The following is a 25001-nucleotide window of genomic DNA, read 5'->3' on the forward strand; positions in this document are numbered from 1 at the left end:
AATAGATTTCAAGTTATGAGGTTATAAGAATCATGGCTAGTAGTGGCATTCGTCTTTTGCCATTAATCCTGAAACCACAATCTTCACATGTTGAAGTGCTTTCTAATAAATGTTTTTTTTAAACAAATCATAAGCACAAAAGAATCCTAGAAACAAAAGAAAATTGAGCAAACTGATATGTACACGACAAACTTCTAGAGTTCTGTATGAAGTCCCATAATGAATTGTACCTTCCCTCAAGTAATAAGGGATGATATTCAGTTCAACCCATGGATTTGGGAGAAAATATTAAAAGGATACAAGCAAGGAAGAGAGTAACAATCCAGGTAAGGCCCAAGCCACATCAGGGTTAGGAAGTCCTTGTATAGACTGGGGCGACAATCACCTTATCAAGGCATCATAACTCCGTATATCTCACACGTGTCCCACTCAAGTACCAAGATCCCTCAATTAATGCAATTGCTGTAAAACATATCCACTAGAATGATGTGCGAATTAATGACTGCAAAACACCGAGACGTGACGAGGAAGTTGGAGAGGCGCCATTCAATGCGAAAACGTGGCTAACGTTGTGTTGCCATGTGGGGGGAATACAAACAATCACTTATCATGCGGTAAGAACATTGCTTTGGGGTTATAGATGCATAATCCTTTATGATTTACTCGACATTAAAATTATCATTCTTTGCATCTAACCTTTGAATTGCTTGACAAGCATTCTTTTTTAATATTATAGACATAATTTTTGTCGACGGTTACCTTACAACTTGCGAAATTAAATTTACAACTTGTCTGTAAATATTTTGCATAAACACACACATCACACACATAAAGAGGTCAAATCTCTTCAAATAAGCTTGCCCCCTACTAACAAAATTCTATCTTCACAACCATTTCAATGATTGGTTTTTTATGAGTGAAATTAAGGAAGCATTTTAAGGTGACCTTGTAGGGGAATCGAGGAAAGGTTTTGGTGGAAATTGTAGAGATAAAAGAGTACCTTCTAACATCTCTATCACCTTGGCCATCGATGGTCGATCTGAAGGATTAGTTTGGATGCACCATACACTTACTATTGTCATCTTTTTTATCGTGTCTTCTTCCACATCTGTTATATCCCCAAAAGTATTAACAAGACTTTCTTCTTGTTGCATCTTGTTATATATCCAGTGGGGAAAGTATATTTGGCTGGTATGAGATGCTCCAGATTGAAAATTTTTTCTTCCTCCAACCATCTCGAGAATCAACATTCCATAGCTATAAACGTCTGATTTGTGAGAGACTGCACCAAAGTTCCGACTAAAAACTTCTGGTGCAATAAATCCTGTAGTTCCTCTCATGCCTGTCATTGACACAATACTCTCTTTTGTTTTGCATAGTTTAACAAGGCCAAAATCAGAGATTTTGGGGTACAAATCTTCATCCAAAAGTATATTATGAGGTTTTATGTCAAAATGTACAATCCTTGTCCGGCAACCTCGGTGCAAGTACTCTAGTCCTCGAGCAACGCCAACTGCAATTTGGAACATCGTTCGGCTGTCCAAATGACAATTTGTGACTGAAGTTCCCTCGTCATATATGAACTTATCAAGAGATCCATTAGAAACAAATTCATATATTAGAGCTCTTTTATTCCTCTCATAGCAGAACCCCAAAAGATTGACTATATTAACATGCGAAGTTCTGCTAATGCTGGCCACTTCGTTAATAAATTCCTCTCCATTACCTTTGGCCTCGCTGAGGACCTTCACAGCAACGATACGTCCATCACTATCAGGAAGCTTCCCTTTGTATACAACTCCAAATCCACCTTGTCCTACTTTATCTCTAAAGGAATTGGTCAGTTTCTTCACTTCTGAATAGGTGTAACGCTTCGGGGCTATTGATCCATAATTCTTTATCATTTCCTCGGCACTATTCCGATCATTCATTGCATCCTTTTTCCCCCAGAGAATTGCATGGTATCCTCTTTTAACGCTGCAGATTATTACCAAAGAGAGAATTAAAATCGCAGCCATGCCTGCACACAAAGAAATAATAGTATTATAATGGCTTTTCATTTAGCTCTAAAGAAATAAAGAGACAAAATTAGAATATATGTATATATATATATATATATATATATTTTTAACGTGATATGGATTGCCATACCAATGCCAAGTATAAGCTGCCACATGGCCCGCTTGTGGTTTGAAGGATAATAATACCCTGCAACAAGAAGAGAAGTAAATTTTATTAGAAAAGCTAGATACTTGTTTAAGCGCTACATGAATATAAAAAGATAAAAATGTACTACATAATTTAATTTTTAATAACTCTTTTTTCAACACACCTCTCGGTTCGTCATCTGAAAAGGTGGGCTGTGGTGATGGCGCAGTGGATCCTACAGTCATTGGCAATGTTTTGAATACCGTACCGGATGGCGTACCGGTCAAGATACTGGAACGAAATATTTCGATACTGGTACCGTTTCGTGTACCGTTTCGAGATAGTCGATATATGAATAAATTATAAATATAAATATATATAACAATTATATTCTAAAATAATAGTTTATATATGAATAAATTATATATAAATACATACATACATACATATAAATTATAAATAGTCTAGTCTAAATTGGGGGTCAAAAAATGAACTTGTAGTTTGAAAAAACGAAAAAAAAATAAAAACACAGGCCGAAATATCGGCCGGTACCGGCCGAAATATAGGCCGGTACAGGCCGAAATTTAGGCCGAAACGGCCGGTATTTTGGCCGGTACGGAACATATATAGTACCTGTACCGGCCGGACGGCCGAAACGAAAAATTTCAACCGTACCGGCCGGTACGGTACGAAATTAAAAACGTTGGTCATTGGTGCGTTTGCGCTATTTATTATGCCTGTCTTGGCGGGTGGCGGGTGGCTAGAGAGCAGGGTGGCGGCTGGCGCTAGAATAATAGTAAAAAAAGTAACATAGAATATTGAATAAAGATAAAAAATATGTGAAAAATAATAATAAAATAATAAATAATAATGAGATATTACCTACCCCAAATTAAGCATAAAAGCAAAGAATTAGTAAAAGAAATATTTGTGGAAAAAACTTGAAAAAGAAGTGGTAAGATATATAATATATATATATATTCCTTTTAGTGATTTGTGATGCCTGATTAGCTGGCTAAAAATTAGGTATGGGTTTTTTTTTTTTTTTAAAAAAAGATATGGGTTGTACTTGTACAAGCATGGGACTTTCATATCACGCTAATCATCTTCCCAACTATATGATTAGTGGAGATTAAACACAAATTAAGCAGAAAATACACCTTAGGCTACAATTCATAAGATCAAGGCCAAAGAGCATGCATTCTCACAAAACTGCAAATCCCAACTTCTTCGTTATACCAGCAACCATTAATAAAAAAAAAAAAAAAGAGAGAGAGAAATATATATCAGAGGAGAAAATATAGATCACCTGCATTTTCTGATGCCAACTTTCGTGGATAAAGAGTACGGGTACTGACTCAAAGGAAGAGAAAGGGCTTCTTGCAGTTTGCTGCATATAATTTCTGGTTTTCAGCACAGAAAGAAGTGGGTATGGAAATCAAGATGAACGATGCTAACATGAAGAAATAAGCAGATGATTGTCTGCTCGAACGCATTATTAATTGTAGGTAGCTTTATCAAGATGGGGGGGATGGAGAGTAAATTAAGAGGACTAGGAATTAATTCAACTTAAAATTTGAGAAACTACTTATTTTGAGATCATCAGTGATTGCCAATCATAATAAGGGAGAAAGATGGAGACTTTTGTCCCTCAAGACAGAGAGGATGCTGGAATATATCAGTTAAGAATCTTAGAACGTAGACATGAATCTTTTTCATCGTTTGTAATTATTTACTTGACTCGCGGACGTAGAAAAAGAAGCAATTCGAGCGAAAGCGTCACTTTATATCTATTTATTTTTAGATAGATCCAGACGCGTCTATGCTTTTCCCAAGGATTGATGAGCAAGACTTTGCCAAGTCTTTCACGCCTTTCGGTCGGTCATAGGCGTGTATATTGGGAGTTTTTGAAATGAGTTTTCAAACTTTTTATAAAGTTCCATGATTAGCAATCAATAATTAAAATAATAAATACACCTTGTTTTGAGAGAGTGCATATATAAAAGGATAGATGTCTAGATCCGAGAAAGATGCACGGAACTTTCTCTACTTAAAAGAGACGGACCCAAGAAAGAAAATTATATGAAACTGCATGATTAAATTTCTTGTGTTCAAACAAGGTTGTTGATTTTACAAAATGCACAATTCCTTTTGATGTCGGAGCATACATACAAATTAAAGACAAAAATCAAATTGCGTGGAGGAACAAACTCACCTCAGTACACATGATTCCATATTACACGTTAATATACTCACTCACCTTGGTGGTATATTCCATATTAGAGTTGACACATCACACGTGACATAATGAGTGAAAATAGATTACCATCTCAAGTATAATTAATACTAGAGCATCACTTATTCAATTTCTGTGATTGTAAATTCATCACCAGACTAAGCCCTTTCTTCTCCTAAACCTGTCTACGCGGTCAGTGCTCATGCGAGACTTTTCAGGCTTGGTCTACTTCCTAGACTTCTCCAGTCGACTATCTAAACTGTTCCTCGAAACTTCCGGGAGATCCGAACCCAACTCAAATTTATCTGAAGTTCCAGTTTCAGATGGTTTGCTCTGAGTATCAGATTCTGCTGCAATTTTTTTTATAACTGTTTCTGGTTGATTTCGATTTGCCAATTGCCTGTGCAAATTTCTTCAGATGTCTAATGAATTCTGGGTAAAGCTCAAGGTTGCTGTGTCCACCTCCACTTTTAACCACAATGGTTCGTACTTCTCCTTGGAAAGCTCCCAAAGCTGCTTCCCGTGGGACCAATCCACAACTTCATCCGCAGTCCCCTGAACATGGAACACTGCGTTTTTCATTAATATCTGTAAGTATAAGAATATTGTGTTTCCTTGCAAAGCAAAAGAACTGCAATGCAAGAACATGATGGATAGAATGAAGCATATATTGAAACCGAACCACTTCATTCTTGATTTATTAAAGAAAGTCATTCAACCATTAATAAAAGCATCATGAAAGATCAATTTATTAGCTCCAAACGTATGCAAAAAGCTTGGCAGATGCAAGTGGATTGAAATTGCCATGCTTGTGGATACGGCATTATTGAAGATCAGTTATTGTGATGTTTATTTCCTAGAAACACTTCATATTTCTATTTTAATATATTAAGCTTTCCTATTATTAGTCTGTGTTGAAAGTTGTATTTATGTTTTAAATGAATTTTGTGAGCTGTATGTAAGCTTATAAAAGCATGATCAATGGAAGATGAATAGTAGAATCATAGTATCAATCCGTGAACTAAAAGGGTTGAGGTTTCTCAAGTAATTTCTCTGTTTTTCTTTGTTTTGCTTCCATTGTTTAAAACCAACAATTGGTATCAGAGCTAACCAGGTTCATCTGAGGGTCGAAAATGGCTACCTTTGGAGCATCAACATCTGTTTCTATTTTTAGTGGCGAAAACTATGATTATTGGAGCATCAAAATGAAGACTTTTTTCATCTATTAAGATTTGTGGGATGTAGTGGAAAAGAGGGTGACAGTTCCAGCAGTAGGAGTTTCGGATTCAACTCAATCCAAGCAAGAAACTACCAAAGATGCAAAGGCATTGTTCATCCTACAACAGGCTGTGTCTGAATCAATCTTTCCAAGATTGATGAGGGCTGAAACTTCAAAGGCAGCATGGGAGATTCTGCAGGCAGAATTTCAAGGAAATACCAAGGTAAAACTTATCAAACTTCAAGGCTTTAGAAGGGAGTTTGAAAATTTAAAAATGAAGGAATCTAAAGCAGTAAAAGAATATGATTCCAGATTAATTGAATTAGTTAATCAGATGTGTGCCATGGTGAAGAGGTGACTGATCAAAGAATTGTTCAAAAGATTCTGATTAGTTTACACGAGAAGTATGATCATGTAGTAGCAGCTATTGAAGAGTCAAAGGACTTGCAAACTCTTTCAATTACTGAGTTGATGGGTTCCCTTCAAACCCATGAGCAGAGATTAGGTAGAAGGAATGATGGTTCTTTGGAGCATGCATTTCAATCAAGAGTGAATCTGAAAAACAAAAAAACAAAAGATTTTAAAAAGAAGCCACAAAAGGATTACAAGAATTCTGATCAAGCTCAAATGGAAAATAAGATGAAAGGGAAAATGGGCGAATTTCCTCCTTGTGGTATCTGCAAGAAGGCAAACCATTTAGAAAAAAAATTGTTATCATGCCGGGAAGCCACAATGTTGGAATTGTAAAAAATTTGGGCATATTGAAAAGGATTGCAGATACAAGAACAATCAACAAGCTAACTATTCAAAAGAAAAAGAGGAGAATGAGCATTTATTTTTTGCATGTCAAGCTCTCACTTAAGAAGAGAATATCTAGTTCATAGACAGTGGATGTAGCAATCGCATGGCAACCGATGAGGCTATTTTCACTGATCTGGACACCTCTATTAAAGTCAAAGTCAAGATGGGAAATGGAGAGCTTGTTGAATCTAGAGGAAAAGGCACAGTGGCCATCTCAACAAAGAAAGGTACTAAGTTTATTAAAGATGTATTACTTGTTCCTTCTCTTGATCAAAATTTGTTAAGTGTCGGCCCAATGATGGAAAATGGTTATTCCTTGTGTTTTGAGAATGATTTGTTCAAAATTTATGATGAAAAAAATAAAATGGACTTGGCTGAGGTAAAAATGGGGAGAAGCAGAAATTTTCCCATTCAATGGAGCTTTCCTAAGGCTATGGTGGCAACTGTGGATGAGACAATGTTATGGCACCAAAGATTTGGGCATTACAATCTCAATTCTTTGAGATTATTGAATTAGAAGGGGATGATGAGAGACTTACCTCTCCTGAAAAAAGAAACTGAAGTATGTGAAGGGTGCATGGTTGGAAAGCAACACAAACTGCCATTCCCTTCAGAAAGCAATTGGAGAGCTAAAGAAAAATTACAGCTAGTTCATACTGATGTATATGGACCAATGAGGACTTCAACTCACAATCAAAGCAGGTATTTCATTCTTTTTATAGATGATTTTACTAGAATGATTTGGGTTTATTTTCTTCATGAAAAATCTGAAATTTTTGGAGTTTTCAAGAAGTTCAAACTGCTAGTTGAGAAGCAGTTAGGCCATAAAATCAGATCTTTAAGGAGTGATAGAGGCAGTGAATATAACTCCAAAGAATTTGAAAAATTTTGTGAAGCTAAGGGGATAGAACATCAGCTATCTGTGGCCTATTCTCCACAACAGAATGGAGTGTCCGAGAGAAAGAATAGGACAGTCATGGAAATGGCAAGATGCATGTTACTTGAGAAAAAATTGCCCAAGAATTCTGGGGTGAAGCAGTGAACACTGCTGTGTTCTTGCTCAATCATGTGCCTACAAAAGCAGTTGAAAGTCAAACACCTTATGAAGCTTGGAGTGGAATTAAACCCTCTGCAAGTTTCTTAAGGGTGTTTGGTTGTATTTGTTATATTCATGTTCTATCTCAAAAGAGAACTAAGCTGGAAGAGAAAGCAGAAAGAGGGATATTTGTGGGATACAACAACATTTCAAAAGGTTTTCGAATTTTCAACTTGAAAACAAGAAAACTGGTTGTAAGCCGAGATGTAAGGTTTAATGAAAATGCATCTTGGGATTGGGAAGCTGAGAAAGTGACTAAACAAAGTGTAGAGGTACCAATTGAGTCATTAATAGAAGAAGAAGAAGAAGAAGCTGAAGCAGAAACAAGTCATATTCAGCAAACTCACACAAAAAGTCCTATAGCTACTCAAGTGTTCTCTGATGACAGTGAAGAAGAGTCAACTCTTGAATCTCCAATAAGAAGAACAAGACTTCTTAGTGAAGTATACGAGCATTGTAATTATGCTACACTTGAGCCAAATAGTTTTGCAGCAGCTTCAAATGAGGAAGTTTGGCAGAGAGCTATGAGAGAAGAAATTAAAATGATAGAGAAAAATGAAACTTAGGAGTTGGATTTATAAGACTAAATTAAATCCGGATGGCTCTATCTTGAAGCATAAAGCAAGGTTGGTTGTCAAGGGATATGTGCAACAACATGGAATAGATTACAATGAAACTTTTGCTCCTGTTGCAAGGATGGAGACCATTAGAGCCTTAGTTTCACTTGCTGCTCAAAATGGTTGGAAAGTTTTGCAATTGGATGTGAAATCAGCATTCCTAAATGGGGTGTTGGAAGAAGAAGTTTTTGTGGATCAACCTAAGGGGTTCGAGAAAGAAGAAGGCAAAGTCTATAAACTGAAAAAGGCCTTGTATGGATTAAAACAGGCACCAAGGGCCTGGTATGGGAGAATCAATCAATATTTTATTGAGAAAGGCTTCAGGAGGCAAGAGTGAACCTACCTTGTATGTAAAGTCTCAAAATAGTAATGATTTGATCATTGTAACTCTTTATATGGATGATCTGGTTTTTACAGGAAGTAATGTTGGAAAAATTGAAAATTTTAAATTTAGGAAATATGCATTATTTCCTAGGAATGGAAGTAAATCAAGAAGCAGAAGGAATCTCCTGTTCCCAGAGGAAGTACATTGAAGATCTCTTAAGAAGATTGAATATGTTAGGTTGTAAACCTGTGGCAACTCCATTAATTCCTAATGAGAAATTGAAAAAGGAAGATGGTGGAAATAAGGTGGATGCTTCGATTTATAGAAGTTTGGTAGGAAGTTTGCTGTATCTGTGTAACACCAGACCTGATATCTTGTATGCCACTAGTTTACTTTCAAGATTCATGCAATATCCTAGCCAAATACATCTTGGAACATCCAAGAGAATTTTGAGATACTTGCAGGGAACTATCAGCTTTGGTATTTGGTGTAAGAAAACTTTAAATACAAAGCTGGTGGGATTTACAGACAGTGATTGGGCAGGTTCATGTGATGATTTGATGAGCACTTTAGGTTATTGTTTTAGTCTAGGATCTACTATGTTTTCCTAGAGTTCGAAAAAGCAAGGCAATGTGGCACAATTAACTGCTAAAGCAGAGTATGTGGCAACTGCAAGTTGTGCAAACCAAGCCATTTGGTTGAGAAGAATACTTGAAGATATGGGGGAGAAATAGTTGGAATCTACTGAAATTTTCTATGATAACAAATCAGCAATTGCAATTGCCAAAAATCCAGTCCATCATTGTAGAAATAAACATATTGCAATTAAATATAATTTCTTGCGTGAAGTTGAATCAAATGGTGAAATTGCTTTGAAGTTTTGTAGATCAGAAGAGCATCTTGCTGATATATTCACAAAAGCACTCCCAAGAGACAAGTTTCAGTTTCTCGGATCACAGCTTGATGTAAATGGAAATCACATCAAGGATGAGTATTGAAGATCAGTTATTGTGATGTTTATTTTCTAGAAACTCTTGATATTTCTATTTTACTATATTAAGCTTTCCTATTATTACTCTGTGTTGGAAGTTGTATTTCTGTTTTAAATGAATTTTGTGAGTCTCTATGTAAGCTTATAAAAGCATGATCAATGGAAGATGATAGTAGAACCATAGTATCAATCCGTAAACTAAAAGGGTTGAGGTTTCTCAAGTAATTTCTCTGTTTTTCTTTGTTTGCTTTCATTGTTTAAAACCAACAGGAATAGCTTTAAAAAAATATATGATTTTTAGTCTTATATATTTCTTTCGTGATTGCTCATAAAAAAATATTACTCATCAAAATATATCTATTCTTTCGTGACTCGGGAGGAAGATCTTAAATAGTCTTGCAGAAGTAGGTTCTGCCCAGGCCTTTTTTTAATCAGTAAAAACAGATTTTATTTATGAGGAATAGACAAGTTTTGCCTTGCTATCTCTAAATTTCTTATCCGAAAAAGAAAGCATTCTAACGCCAAAGAAAAATAATTTATTGCAGTAAAATTACCAGCATGCACTTGGTCAATAAATTTAATCCCACACACCACATCATGGAGAGAGAGAGAGAGAGAGAGAGAGAGAGAGAGAGAAGATGCCGGTAGTCATGATAAAGAGCAGGATGAGGGGGGAGTAAATATTACTTAAGTGCATTCCAGCTAGCTCATTCAAGTCTTTTGGATTGAAGGTTGAGTGCATGGTTGTTGTCGAGGTGCCCTGGATCCCCCAGGGTCGCTCAGATCCTACGTTGATATGGTGGCGTAGACACCTTAACCTATCCCTGAGGTACAGGTGCCCCTTTGTCCATTAAAGGTTTTTGAAGGAGTGTCGTATGTCTTCTTTACGAGGAGGAAATTGAGCGTTCTGTACAGCCTTTCAAGTTCTCGATGGTTTTGAAGTTTCTGTGCAAATGGCTATCATTGGACAATATTATAGCATTTTGTCGACGTCTGTGGGGGTTGGTTGCTTAGCCAATGGTTTCGGTGACGGTTAACCCTAGATTAGTCTTTGTCAGGTTGTCTAATGAAGATGATTTCCTTAAAGGTTTTTCCAGATAGGCTTGTGAGATAGACGGTGAATCATACCGTGTTTTCAAATGGAGTCCAGATTATGTTGAAGATCAAGAACCATCCTCGGTGCCAGTATGGCTCTTTTTGCCTGGCCTCTCACCGAATTATTATCACGAATCTTTCTTGAGAAATATTACTTTACTTCTTGGGCATTTCATTCGCCGGGACAATTGCACTCAGTGTGCTACGAAAACGGATGGAGCATGGGTATGTATCAAGGTGGATAATTCTAAGGCTTTGGTGGAAGAGTTCTGGATTGGTGTTCCAAACCAGCCTTCGAGCTGGCTGCAATCTGTGTTTTACGAAACCCTACCAGCTTTCTACTCTCGTTGCTGCAGGCAAGGGCACAACATAAAAACCTGCACTCGGGAGGAGAAAAAAGACCAGGGAGAGAGAGGTAAAATACGGAAGACTTGGTTTAGGAAAGGAATAAAAGGAGGTAGTAGAGGAAGAACTAAATCTAGAGGGGGGCCCTAGTAATACAAATGTTCAAGAGATTCATAAAGATTCAACCATGGCTGGAAATAAAGAAACGAAAAAACCAGCAATGGAGGACCAACAAATGGTGTTAGTATCGGGTGGGGACTCTAGTGCCTCTGATCTTGAAAGGTTAGTCTCGGATGGGAAAAAAAATGTTTCTGATAGGAAGTGCAGCGTGATTTTTGGTGAAGCCGCAGCTAACGTTGATGCGGGTGGCCATAGTGTAGACATGATTTCGGGTGAAGCCGTGTGTTTTAACTCAGAAATTGCGGCTTGCTTTAACTCAGAAAGCTCACCACGCATGCAAATGCAGACGTTTCTGACCTTAACAGCCTTTTGCAAGATGGCGATGAAGATGTAGACATGATCTCCTCGGGTGCTCCTGGCCATAAAGCTGCAGAGTTCAGTTCGGGTGGGGACCATGCATGTGTGTCTAACGGTGAAGCTCCCGTAATGCTACTAGGGGACCATAGCTCTGCAGAAATGATTTTGGGTGGGGACCATAGCTCAAGGAAAATGACAGAGCCACATGTATTTTTTTATATATTTTTTTTACAGTTATTTTTATATAGATTTTTTTAATAATTTTAAATATTTAAAAAAAATAAAAAAATTATAATATTATTAAAAATTTCCTTAATCATAAAGTAAAAGAAATTATTATTTTTTTTTACTTTATGATTAAAGAAGTGTTTTTTAATAATATTATAAATTTATTTTATTTTTTTTAAAATATTTAAAAGTATTAAAAAGATTTCTATAAAAAATAATTATAAAAAAAACACATTAAAAAATACATACTAGAGCCGGTGGTGGCTCTAGTGGTGGCTCTAGCTCAAAACGTTTAGCTATTATCCCTTTTTCGCATGATTTTGTAGTGTAGGGAAAAAAACTGGTGCAAGTGGAAGTAGTTGTGGGCTCATGTGATAGAGAAGTGGGCCAACAAGACCGTGGGCCTCTAGTTGCTCAAGGGGTGATTGATTCTAGTGGTATTCAGTCAGAGAATGTTGGGTCCTTGTTTGCAAGTCAGGCCAGTGCCGAATATAGGGTAGCTCACAGTGATCAAGTGGCTCGGAATATAGATGCTAAAATTGTTAATGAAAAGGAATTGTCCGGTGATTCCCAATTCGATCCAGAGCCAGATCGAGATAGACTTAAGGAATATATTAGTAAAGAATATTGTACTGACTCAGAGGGACCAAATCTAGTAATTGGAAAGATTCAAAAAAGAAGCTTTACTAGGGCTGTGATTTGCCTCTCAAAACTTAATTTATGATTAGTCCCATTATTTTCTGGAATATCAGGGGTGTGAGCACTTCTCAAGCGTGGTTGAGAAAAATTATTAACAATTATAGACATAATATTTTAGCTTTGGCGGAGCCTTTTCTGCTGGAGGCAAAAATTCCTGATTATTTGGGCTGGCTTAGTTGTGATCCCTTTGTCACTAATGAAGTGCATGGTGGAAAAATTTGGTTGTTGTGGAACTCAGTTGTATCTGTTCAATGGGTCCAATCAATATGTTACTGTGAGAGTTGAGGAGAATAGTCATGTCTTTCTTCTCACCATTGTTTATGCTAAGTGCAACCACATTGAAAGAAAATCCCTTTAGGAGGATCTTGAGGCTACTCGTCATGGTACTCTTCCATATATTCTTTGTAGAGATTTTAATATCATTAAAGATGACTCAGAACATAGAGGTGCCCGTTCTCATCTGTTTGCAGCTATGGAAGATTTCAATATGTGCATTCAGAACTGTGGCTTGCTGGACATAAATTCCAAAGGACCAAAGATGACTTGGTGTAACGGCCAAGGCGGATTGGCTTGTAGTTGGGCAAGGTTAGATCGTTGTTTGATTGATTCTAATGTTCTTAATTGTTTTTCTAATATCTTTTTCTAGGTGTTGCCTCTTACTACCTCTAATCACAATTATGAAGCTGGCATAGAGCCACGCCACATTAAAGAAAGTCTGACCACAGACACAAAAGGAAAAGCATGTACTTTGTGGGAAAAAGACTATATGCACCCTCCCTAGACACGGTATAAATAGCAAACCCCAGGTACTGAAAAACTCTCTCTGATCCCTAGACTCTCTTACTTATTTGATACACTCCAAGAATATTTACTAATTTTGGCATCAGAGGTTCCCCGACTCCAAGGCCGCCCTCTAAAAGTCACAGTATTTTCTACCTTATGCAGGGCTCATTTTCAAAGACTGGAGCCTAGCCCAAAGCTATGTGAAACATGACGTTAACAATGTCCATTATACCATATGGATGGATTGGATCTTTGGCACTCTTCGTGACCCCCTTGACGATGAATCGAAGGATATATGATACTCTTGCCTTCACACCTGCCCATCAGTTTTTGAAAATCCTAAGATGTTAGTCGGATTGTTTTCTTCTATGCCGTCTTTGCATGTAAATCATGTTCATTATCATTTTCTTTGTTGTCCATGACTTCAGAATGTCAAAAGTTAAATATAAGGGAGATTTATGGTTATCAATGGAAGTTTTTTCGCCCCATCAGTTAGTCCTGTCTCACAAACCCATGTACTCAATTTTGCTCCCACCCTGGAGTGAAAGAGTGTGCAGTCTAGTCATTGCAAAATTTGAAAAATCAAGTCTCCAGAATCATTTTGGTGTTGGGCTCTCTTACTCGATTGCTTTGGTAGATTTTATCCCTTCGCTAAAGAATAGTCCGGCTGTCTCAATTATTCTAGTTAATGCAATGACTCTTGCCAATACCCTCGGTAAGCCAACGTCATAACAGATCTTTGAATGAGTTTAGGTAAGTACATTGCTTTGGGGTTGTAGATGCATAATCCTTGATGATTTACTCGACATTAAAATTATCATTCTTTGCATCTAACCATTGAATTGCTTGACAAGCATCCTTTTTTAATATTATAGACATAATTTTTGTCGACGGTTACCTTACAACTTGTGAAATTAAATTTACAACTTATCTGTAAATATTTTGCATAAACACACACATCACATACATAAAGAGGTCAAATCGCTTCAAATAAGCTAGCCCCTACTAACAAAATTCTATCTTCACAACCATTTCAATGATTGGTTTTTTATGAGTAAAGTTGAGGAAGCATTTTAAGGTGACCTTGTAGGGGAATCCAGGAAAGGTTTTGGCGGAAATTGTAGAGATAAAAGAGTACCTTCTAACATCTCTATCACCTTAGCCATCGATGGTCGATCTGAAGGATTAGTTTGGATGCACCATAAACTTACTATTATCAACTTTTTTATCGTGTCTTCTTTCACATCTGTTATATCCCCAAAAGTATTAACAAAACTTTCTTCTTGTTGTAGCTTGTTATATATCCAGTGGGGAAAGTAAATTTGGCTGGTATGAGATGCTCCAGATTGAAAATTTTTTCTTCCTCCAACCAACTCAAGAACCAACATTCCATAGCTATAAACGTCTGATTTGTGAGAGACTCCACCAAAGTTCCGACTGAAAACTTCCGGTGCAATAAATCCTGCAGTTCCTCTCATGCCTGTCATTGACACAATACTCTCTTTTGTTTTGCATAGTTTAGCAAGGCCAAAATCAGAGATTTTGGGGCACAAATCTTCATCCAAAAGTATATTATGAGGTTTTATGTCAAAATGTAGAATCCTTGTCCGGCAACCTCGGTGCAAGTACTCTAGTACTCTAGTCCTCGAGCAACGCCAACTGCAAGTACTCTAGTCCTCGAGCAACGCCATCCAGGCATGCCATCCAGCGCACAGCTCCAGCCCATGCCATGCAGCCAACGCCCAAGCCAACCACGTGGGCCATGCCGAACCAACACTTAGCCATGGACCAACCAACCAACATGCAACCACTTAGCCCACCATGGGTCCGTGCATGTCACACCATGGTTTAGTCCATGGCTCCTTTTATTGTTTTACTTATTTAATCCTTTAATTATTTGCTATTTACTTTAAAGGGACCATTTTGGGGTTTCCAAGTTGTAACCTATAAATAGGACCCTTAGTCATTTCATTCACATCTTTTGGCAAAACTCTTAGAGAGAGAACATTGTTTGAGAGATCAACTTTCGGTGCAAATGCACTTGGGCAATTTGGGTGCAATCCGTGAATCCCAAATTGATTTATCAATCTATGATGTTTAATCATTCCTTGTGCAATTCGTGAATCAAGGCTTGATTGTTTATTTGTTCTTTGTTTGATTCTTGTTATCTAAGAGCAATAGTGTTCTATATATTGTCCTTGGAAGTTCATATTTGTTCTTGAAGTTCTTCCTTATTTTTACTCTTTCAATCCATTTGATTCTACATTTCGACTCAAAAAGGTGTTAGTCAACTTTCCATAAGTTGATCTAACCCTTTTGGTTGCCCTAGCTGAATATCAATCTTTGGTAAGTCAAATCCCATTCGGCCATCTATTGCCTTATTGGGACTTGCCTAGCCGCCACACTACATTCCTTTTTCATCCAAAACAATTAGGAAACTTTCCTAATTCCAGCCCTATCCCATTTCGGCAACCCTAGCTATCACTCTCAATATCTTACTTTGGTAACCCTAGCCGCCCCATCCTTTTCCCATTTTGGCAAACCCTAGCCGCCACAACTACTTACCATATTGAGCTAACCCTAGCCGCCACCCTCAATCCATATTTGGCAAACCCTAGCCGCCCCACTTCCTTACCCTTTTGGGCAAACCCTAGCCGCCAATATCCTTTTCCATTTCGGGAAACCCTAATACACCTCATTGCCGTGCATCATTCCATCATCCTACCCTACACTTACATCATCCAATCCCCAATATCCCATACTCTTACTAGCCGAAATACACAACCCCATATTGGCACATTGGCCATCTTGACCATCTTTGGACGTGGACCAAGCAAGAGAAGGACTTAGACTCAATGTTTTTAATTTCGTACCGTATCGGCCGGTACCGGCCGTTTCGGCCTAAATTTCGACCGGTACCGGTCGATATTTCGACCTGTGTTTTTTTTTTTTCGTTTTTTCAAACTACAAGTTTATTTTTTGACCCCCAATTTAGATTAGACTATTTATAATTTATATGTATGTATGTATTTATATATAATTTATTCATATATAAACTATTATTTTAGAATATAATTGTTATATATATTTATATATATAGTTTATTCATATATCGACTATCCCGAAACGGTACACGAAACGGTACCGGTACCGAAATATTTCGTTCCAGTGTCTTGACCGGTACGCCATCCGGTACGGTATTCAAAACATTGCTTAGACTCGGTCACTTCAAGGCTACTATTGGATTAGCAAGGCAAGTGTTTAGGGACTAGACCGGGGTCCCTAACACTGTCGCCGGGGTTGCCTTGGGTGCCCCAGCTACTCCAGGGTCGCTCAAATCCTAAGTTGATATGGTGGCGTAGACACCTCAACCTATCCTGGAGGTAGAGGTGCCTCTGCGTCCATTAAAGATCTTTCAAGGAGTGTCGTATGTAGAGGTGTAAATTTAAACTAGGAAATCGGACCCGTTGGTTGGGTTTTGAACCGGTCTGGTCAAGTCCGGAACCGGTTCCTATATTATGAAAACCGGCTGGACCTGGTCCGATTTCGGTTCTGTAGTTTCTAGGACCAGATCAGATCAAATCGAACCAGTTGAAAAAAATATATATATAAATTAATTTTATATATTATACAAAATATTTTATATATAATATATAATTATATATTAAATTTTTATATATCATATATATAATTATATATCATATATGAAATAATTTCATATTATAATTTATAAATTATAACATGAAATGTTAATTTTAAATATGAACATTTGTAATTTGTTTGATTATTTGTTATTAATATAATTATATATAAGATAATGTTATTATAATTTATAAAATAAAAGTTTAATCTTAAAGATAAAAACTTAATTGATCATATGCTTTAAACATAAAATATATATATATATATTAAATTATTAATAATATTTTATCATAAAAAGTAATATTATATTATATATTTTTTACATTTTAAAAAAATCGGACTGGACTGGACCGAAAACTGGAGGTACCGGTTTAAGAGGATAATAGGGACATAATCGGTTTTGAAAAATGCAAAACCGGTACATACCGATTTGGTCCTAAATTTTGTCCAAAACCGGATCGGACGAGTTACATCCCTAATCGTATGTCTCATTTACGAAGGAGGAAATTGAGCGTTCTGTACAACCTTTCAAGTTCTCGATGGTTTTGAAGTTTTCGCGCAGATGGCCATCATTGGACAATATCAAAGCATTTTGTCGACGTCGGTGGGGGTTGGTTGCTCAGCCAATGGTTTCGACAATTGTCAACCCTAGATCAGTCTTTGGCAAGTTGTCTAATGAAGACGATTTCCTTAAAGGTTTTTCTAGAGAGGTTTGTGAGATAGACGATGTGCCATACCGTGTTTTCCAATGGAATACAGATTATGTTGAAGATCAAGAACCATCCTTGGTGCCGGTATGGATCTTTTTGATGGCCTCTCATCGAATTATTACAACGAATATTTCTTGAGAAATATTACTTTACCTCTTGGGCATTTCATTCGTCGGGACAATTGCACTCGGTGTGCTACGAAAACGGATGGATAATTCCAAGGCTTCGGTGGAAGAGTTTTGGATTGGTGTTCCAAACCAGCCTTCGAGCTGGCTGCAATTTGTGGTCTACGAAACCCTACCAACTTTTTGCTCTCGTTGCTGCATGCAAAGGCACAACATGAAAACCTGCACTCAGGAGGAGAAAAAAAGACCAGGGAAAGAGAGGTAAAATACGGAAGACTTGGGTTAGGAAGGAATAAAAGAAGGTAGTAGAGGAAGAAATAAATTTAGAGGCGGGCCCTAGTAATACAAATGTTCAAGAGATTCATAAGGATTCAACCATGGCTAGAAATAAAGAAACGAAAAAACCAGCAATGGAGGACTAGCAAATGGTGTTAATATCGGGTGGGGACGCTAGTGCCTCTGATCTTGAAAGGTTAGTCTCAGATGGGAAAGAAAGTGTTTCTGACAGGAAGTGCAATGTGATTTTGGGTGAAGCCGCAGACGTGATTATGATGTGGTGGCCATAGTGTAGACATGATTTTCGGGTGAAGCCGCGTACTTTAACTCAGAAATTACGGCTTGTTTTAACTCAGAAAACCTTACCTTGCAAGCAAATGTAGACGTTTATGACCTTAACAGCCTTTTGTAAGATGGCGGTGAAGATGTAGATGTGATCTCCTCAGGTGCTCTTGGCCATAAAGCTGCAGAGTTCAGTTTGGGTGGGGACCATGCATGTGTCTAACGGTGAAGCGCCCGTAATGCTACTAGGGGACCATAGCTCTGTAGACATGATTTTGGGTGGGGACTATAGCTTAAAACGTTTAGCTATTATCCCTTTTTCGCATGATTTTGTAGTGCAGGGAAAAAAGCCGGTGCAAGTGGAAGTGGATGTGCGCTTGTGTGATAGTGAACTGGGCCAGCAAGATCGTGAGCTTCTAGTTGCTCAAGGGGTGATTGATTCTAATGGTATTCGGTCTGAGAGTTTTGGGTCCTTGTCTGGAGGCCAGGCCAGTGCCAAATATGAGGTAGCTCACAGTGATCAAGTGGCTCCGAATATAGATGCTAAAATTGTTAATGAAAAGGAATTGCCCAATGATTCCCAATCCGATCCAGATCCTAATCGAGATAGACTTAAGGAATACATTAGTAAAGAATATTGTATTGACTCAAGGGACCAAGTCTAGTAATTGGAAACATTCAGAAAAAGAGCTCTACTAGGGCCCTCAAAACTTAATTTATGATTAATCCCATTATTTTCTAGAATATCAGGGATGTGGGCACTTCTCAGGCGCAATTGACAAAAATTATTAACAATTATAGGTCTAATATTTTAGCTTTGGTTGAGCCTTTTCTGCCGGAGGCAAAAATTCTTGATTATTTGGGCCGGCTTAGTTGTGATTCCTTTGTCACTAATGAAGCGCATGGTGGAAAATTTTGGTTATTGTGGAACTTAGTTGTATTTGTTCAATGGATGGAAGGGTCTAATCAATATGTTACTGTGAGAGTTGAGGATAATGGTCATATCTTTCTTAGGGGTGGCAATATGTGACACGACCCGTTAACCCAACACGAACACGACACGATAAAAGCGGGTTAGGGTTTAGCCTTAACGGGTTCGGGTCAAAACGGGTTGACCCATTAAGACATGATTGCTTAACGGGTCACTAACGGGTCAACCCGTTATGACCCGTTAAGAAAATTAAATTTACCTTTATACCCTTAGACCTAAAGGGTAGGGAGGACGCCCCACTTCCTTCTTCAAGTTCTAAATTTGTTTAGATCTGTGTTTTTAATTTTTTATTATATTTGAGATTGTAATATTAATATATATACATTGTATGTTTTGTCTATTACATTTGGGATGTAATTTTAATAATGAATATTATTACAAATTGTGTGGATCATATTTGTTTGGATTGTAATTTTAGACTTGTAGTTAGTTTTTTATTTTTTATAGATATTATTTATATTTAAATATTTATATAAAATCAATTAAGTCAAACGGGTCGTGTCGTGTCGTGTCGTGTCGTGTCGTATCGTGTATGTCCAACCCATTAACGTAAACGGGTTGAAACGGAACGGGTCTTGTCGTGTTATGTCGTGTCAATTTATTTCTTATTCATTAACGGGTCGTGTCGTGTCAACCCGTTATCTTATCGTGTCGTGTTCGGGTTTAGAATTTTGACACGAAATCCTTAACGGATCGTGTTCGTGTTGACCTGTTAAGTGTAATGTACATACCTTGACACGACACGAACACGACCCGTTAACACGATTTGACACCCCTAATCTTTCTTCTCACCATTGTTTATGCTAGTGCAACCACACTGAAAGAAAATCCCTTTGGGAGGATCTTGAGGCTACTCATCATGGTACTCTTCCGTGGATTCTTTGTGGAGACTTTAATATCATTAAAGATGACTTGGAACACAAAGGTGTCCATCTTCGTCTGTTTGCAGCTATGGAAGATTTCAATATGTGCATTCAGAATTGTGGCTTGCTGGACATGAATTCCAAAGGACCAAAGATGACTTGGTGTAACGGCCAAGGCAGATTGGCTCATAGTTGGGCAAGGTTAGATCGTTGTTTTATTGATTCTAATGTTCTTAATTATTTTTCTAATATCTTTTTATGGGTGTTGCCTTGTACTATCTCTGATCACTCCCTTTTGGTTATCCAAATGGGTTAGGATCCTTTCAGGTATGGGCCTAGTCCCTTTTGTTTCCAGTTTATGTAGACTGATCATATAGATTTTCTTCGTTTTATGGAGGGGGTGTGGAAGCAAGATGGGTTTGGGTCTGGGTTTATTAATTTGTCGTCTAAATTAAAAAGGATGAAGGTGACTATTAAGGATTTGAATCAACAGGTCTTTGGTAGAACTAATATTATCATTAAAGAGTTAGAGCAGCGTATTGATAATCTGGAAAACTGCCTTCAAGTTTGTTTCAATGATGATGATGATAATGACCTCGTGGAGTCTAAGCTGGAGTTATTAACCTAGATGGGTAGAGAGGACACTCGTCTGTCTCATAATTCTAAGAAAAGTTGGCTCAAAGATGGAGATCAAAATTCTAAATTCTATCATGCTTATTAGAATGCCAAGAATCATAAAAGGATTAAGGAGATGAGTTTGGTTGATGGAACTTCTTTAAATACCCTTTTGATATACAACAGGCTACTGTTTAGTATTTTCAAAATTTCTTGGGTCAAAGTAATAATTGTGATTTGCCTTATTTAAGTGATATGATTTTTCCGGTTATTTCTGAAGATGAGAATTTGGCTATTTGCCGAGTCCCTTCTCTTGAGGATGTTAAGGATGCTCCCTTTAGTATTCTCATTGATAGTAGCCCTAGTTCGGATTGGTTTGGCTTGTGTTTCTTTAGAGTGTGTTTGGACTTTGTTAAAGAGGACATTTTGGATGCTATTATTGATTTCTTTCATAATAAATCGCTTCCCAGATTTTACACTGCCTCTTCTATTGTTTTAATCCCTAAGATAGTTAAGCCTTCTGATTTTGATAAGTTTAGACCCATTAGTCTCTGCTTAGTGATTTATAAGATTTGTGTTAAGATTATAGTGGGTCGTACGACGAATTTGCTTTCTAAGCTGATTTTCCAAGAGTAATGGGCATTTATTTCAAACCGTAGTATTTTTTAGAATAGTAGTCTCACCCAGGAGATTGTCCATTCTATGTATAAAAATTCTAATAGTGGTAATGTTTTGGTTAAGCTTGACATGTCTAAAGCTTATGATAGAGTTGAGTGTAATTTCTTACTTCATGTCTTGACTAATTTTGGTTTTTCATCTCATGTTTGTGATTTAATTAAGGCTTGTATTTCTTCTCCTTGGTACTCCATGATGATGAATGGTACTTCTTTGGGTTTCCTTAAAGGTGAGAGAGGCTTGAGGCAATGTGACCATCTTTCTCCTTATTTGTTTATCATCATGCAAGAGGTGCTCTCTCGGCTCCTCAATCATTATTTTGAGAATGGTAAAATTGGTCATTTTTATCAAGCTAGAGGTACCCCTCTTATCTCTCACCTTATGAATGCGGATGATGTTATTATTTTTGCTAATGGTGGTAAAAACTCTGAGAAAATTGATGAAGGTCTTGAACCTTTATGAAGTTTGAACGGGTCAAGTTCTTAACTATGATAAAAGTGCTATTTATTTCTCCAAGAAAATTCCTGTTTCCAGGAAACTTTCTCTTCTTCGCATGACTGGTTTTTCTGAAAGATCTTTCCCATTTAAGTATTCGAGTGTGCCTATCGTTGTGGGGAGACTTAAGGTTTGTCATTTTGGTGATTTGCTTGGGATTGTTAAAAAAAAAATTACAGGTTGGAAGATGAAAATGCTCTCGGTAGGTGGGAGAACTATTCTTCTGGATCATGTCTTATCTAGTATGGCTACTCATCTTCTTATTGTGTTAGATGTTCCTAAAGTCGTTCTTACGGTGTTAAATAAGCTTATGAGCTCTTTCTTTTGGGGTGATTCTGATGGGAATGCTAAGAGAAAGTGGGTTTCTTGGAAGCATATTTGTACACCTACTGAGGAAGGCGGTTTGGGTATTTGAGATTTTTGGGATATTCAAAAAGCTCTTCATATGAAACTTGCTTGGCAACTCATGCATGATCATTCTTTATGGACGGATTTGTTTAAAGGCAAGTACGTTCGGAATAATCATTTATCTTTATTGGTGCCTAATAAGGGGACCAGGTTTTGGTAATCTATCGTTCGTAATATCCCAAAAGTTTTTAATGGTTCTAAATGGATTGTGAAAGAAGGTAATATTTCTTTCTAGTACGATAGCTGAGAGTATGATGTTCCTCTTAGTGGGCATTTCCCCGTGCTCGAGCAACCTCTGTTGAAAGTTAAGGAGTGTCGTATTGATAATGCGTGGGATATTCATCTTTTAGAAAGACTTGTGGGGCATCAAAAAGCTTCTGACCTGTATCAGTTTTTGGCTAGGAGGAAGAAGGGGAGTGATGTTTTAATTTGTTTAAAGGATAATGGTGAGATTTTTAATACTAGAAGTGCTTGGGATTGCGTCAGGGTCAGGGCATCACCTTTATCTTGGATTTAGTGGATTTGGCATACTAACCTTACTAAGAAAATTTCTATTATGATGTAGAAGGCCGTTAACAACTGCTTGAGTGTTGATGATAGGGTTAAAATGGTTGGTATTCCTATCATTTCTGAGTGTAATTGTTGCTCTATGGGTCATACTGAGGACTTGAATCATGTGCTTTGTACAGGTGAATTTGCTAGGCACATTTGGTGTTTGGCTGCTATTCAATTAGGTGTGCATATGAGAGTTTTTCAAACATGGCAGGTACAAATAAACTTTGCTTTCGTCGTGCGGGTAAATCTTCTCAAGTGCAGATTATTTTTTGTCTTCTCCCGTCTATTGTTTCTTGGAAGCTTTGGGATCGGCGCTGTAAAGTCAGATATGAAGAAAGGGTTGATAGCGTTGAATCGGTTTGACATGCTATTAAATTATGGATTTGTCGTATCATGGATCTAATCATGAAAGTGTCTACAATTTCTAATAAGGATGTTGTTATTTTACAAAGATTGGAAATCCCGGTTTTATTTCCTAGAACTAAGAAAGTTCGTGTAGTGAGATGGACTCGGCTTCCTCAGGGTTGTGTCAAACTTAATACTGATGAGAGTAGTTTGGTAATCTAGGGCCTTCAGGAGCTGGGGGCTTTATTCGTGATGATTGTGGGAGGTTACTTGCTGCTTATTTTGTGTTCTTGGACCAGGGCTCTAATAATTTTGTTGAAATGCACAATTTGCTAGAAGGGGTTCGTAGGTGCTATCCTTTGGGTTTTGTTTGGGTTGAAATTGAGATTGATTCTCAATTGTTTGTTAGTTGGCTCACCAAGGGTGGTTGTAATATCTGGTATTTAGAGGAATTTTGAGATGAGTTACATGGTCATCTTAACTGCTTGGAGTATAGAGTGCATCATATTTTTCGTGAAGGTAATATTGTGGCTATTTTCTTGCTAAGAGGGGAGCTGGTGGTCTAAAAACTAGGTAGCTTAGACTGGTGGTCTAAATTCAGACTGGTCTGGTGAGCTGCCTAGTCGCCTCAGAGGTCTTCTCCGCATGGACATAATTGGTTTACCTTATTTGCGGATCTTGTAATGGTTTCTCTAGTAAGTTGTTTGTGGTTTAATTGTCTTATTTATCCTCATTTGCATGTGTTTTTCTCTTGCAGGTTTCTTTGTTAGTGTCTAGGGTTGGTTTCTTTTTACCTACTTTTGGTTTTGACCTGTACTGTTTTGTTATTTTGTTTTGTTTCTGGATGGTTTAGTTTTTGATGCCTAGGTTTTGGTTTTCTTGATTATTTGTATCTCTAGGTGTCTTGTTGTAACCACGGTTTTCTTCTGCCACAAGTAAGGGCAATCAATAAAATTGGAATACCGTCCTCTTCTATTAGGACAAATAAGAGATTATACTGGTGACCATTTACCAAATAAAACAAGTGTGTTCACTAGAATCATTGTGGTGAAACTACCTTAAAGATATCAATCCAGTATGTTCGTTTGACAGGGTACAATACTCTAAGCCCAAACAATATTGGGCTATGTAAAACCAGTCCCCCCAAGTTTGTATTCTTGAAGCAAGATCAACAATGGGGCCACTACCTACAGACTGACCATATAAAATTAATTGCTCATCTTTAACACCTTACTGCTCCTTGAGGCATGTATATGCCGCAACAATGTCGGTATATGTATTACATTCAGATGGTTGTTTCAAAACAAAAAGAAAGGCCATCATATGAGGGGGATTATTTGGTACGGAAACAACAATATCCATCAAACATTCTGGAAAATAAGCTAGAGCACTTGATAGTATTTTACCATGCGATAGATGTTATGAATCATATGTGCAAAGATAATTCAGTTTTGGGTTCCCAACTTGAGACCCTGTGGAATAATAAACGTGGTCAGAATAATTCGATGCATCAAACTACATCCTACCTTTCACTTCAGCAACAAAAAGTCTTATGTGTTGCTTAAGTGCTAGGCTGGTTAGTGCTAACCAGAAAATCTTACTCCACCTATTAGTTATCGAAAATCAAAGTATCAATCAGAAAAGGCACATAAAATTTGATATTCAGTCTTATATGATTCAACTGGCTACAATAGATTTCAAGTTATGAGGTTATAAGAATCATGGCTAGTAGTGGCATTCGTCTTTTGCCATTAATCCTGAAACCACAATCTTCACATGTTGAAGCGCTTTCTAATAAATGTTTTTTTTAAACAAATCATAAGCACAAAAGAATCCTAGAAACAAAAGAAAATTGAGCAAACTGATATGTACACGACAAACTTCTAGAGTTTTGTATGAAGTCCCATAATGAATTGTACCTTCCCTCAAGTAATAAGGGATGATATTCAGTTCAACCCA

The 25001-nt window shown here is 37.3% G+C and overlaps 1 protein-coding gene and 1 pseudogene across 1 annotated transcript; both read right to left on the minus strand.

Moving 5' to 3' along the window:
* Window positions 1-659: 659 nt before the first annotated feature.
* LOC109020551 (PR5-like receptor kinase) lies at window positions 660-3878 on the minus strand. Its single transcript, XM_035687630.1, has 4 exons — window positions 3458-3878; window positions 2333-2439; window positions 2152-2208; window positions 660-2020 (listed from the first exon to the last, which is right to left on the minus strand). Exons 2-4 carry the CDS (start codon window positions 2391-2393, stop codon window positions 936-938), a joined length of 1203 nt encoding a protein of 400 aa, XP_035543523.1. The 5' UTR covers window positions 2394-2439; window positions 3458-3878; the 3' UTR covers window positions 660-935.
* A 468-nt stretch (window positions 3879-4346) lies between these two features.
* On the minus strand, window positions 4347-24362 carry LOC118349004 (annotated as a pseudogene).
* Window positions 24363-25001: the final 639 nt, after the last annotated feature.

The sequence above is a fragment of the Juglans regia genome, chromosome 1 (genome assembly GCF_001411555.2).
Source record: "Juglans regia cultivar Chandler chromosome 1, Walnut 2.0, whole genome shotgun sequence".
Classification (NCBI taxonomy): domain Eukaryota; kingdom Viridiplantae; phylum Streptophyta; class Magnoliopsida; order Fagales; family Juglandaceae; genus Juglans; species Juglans regia.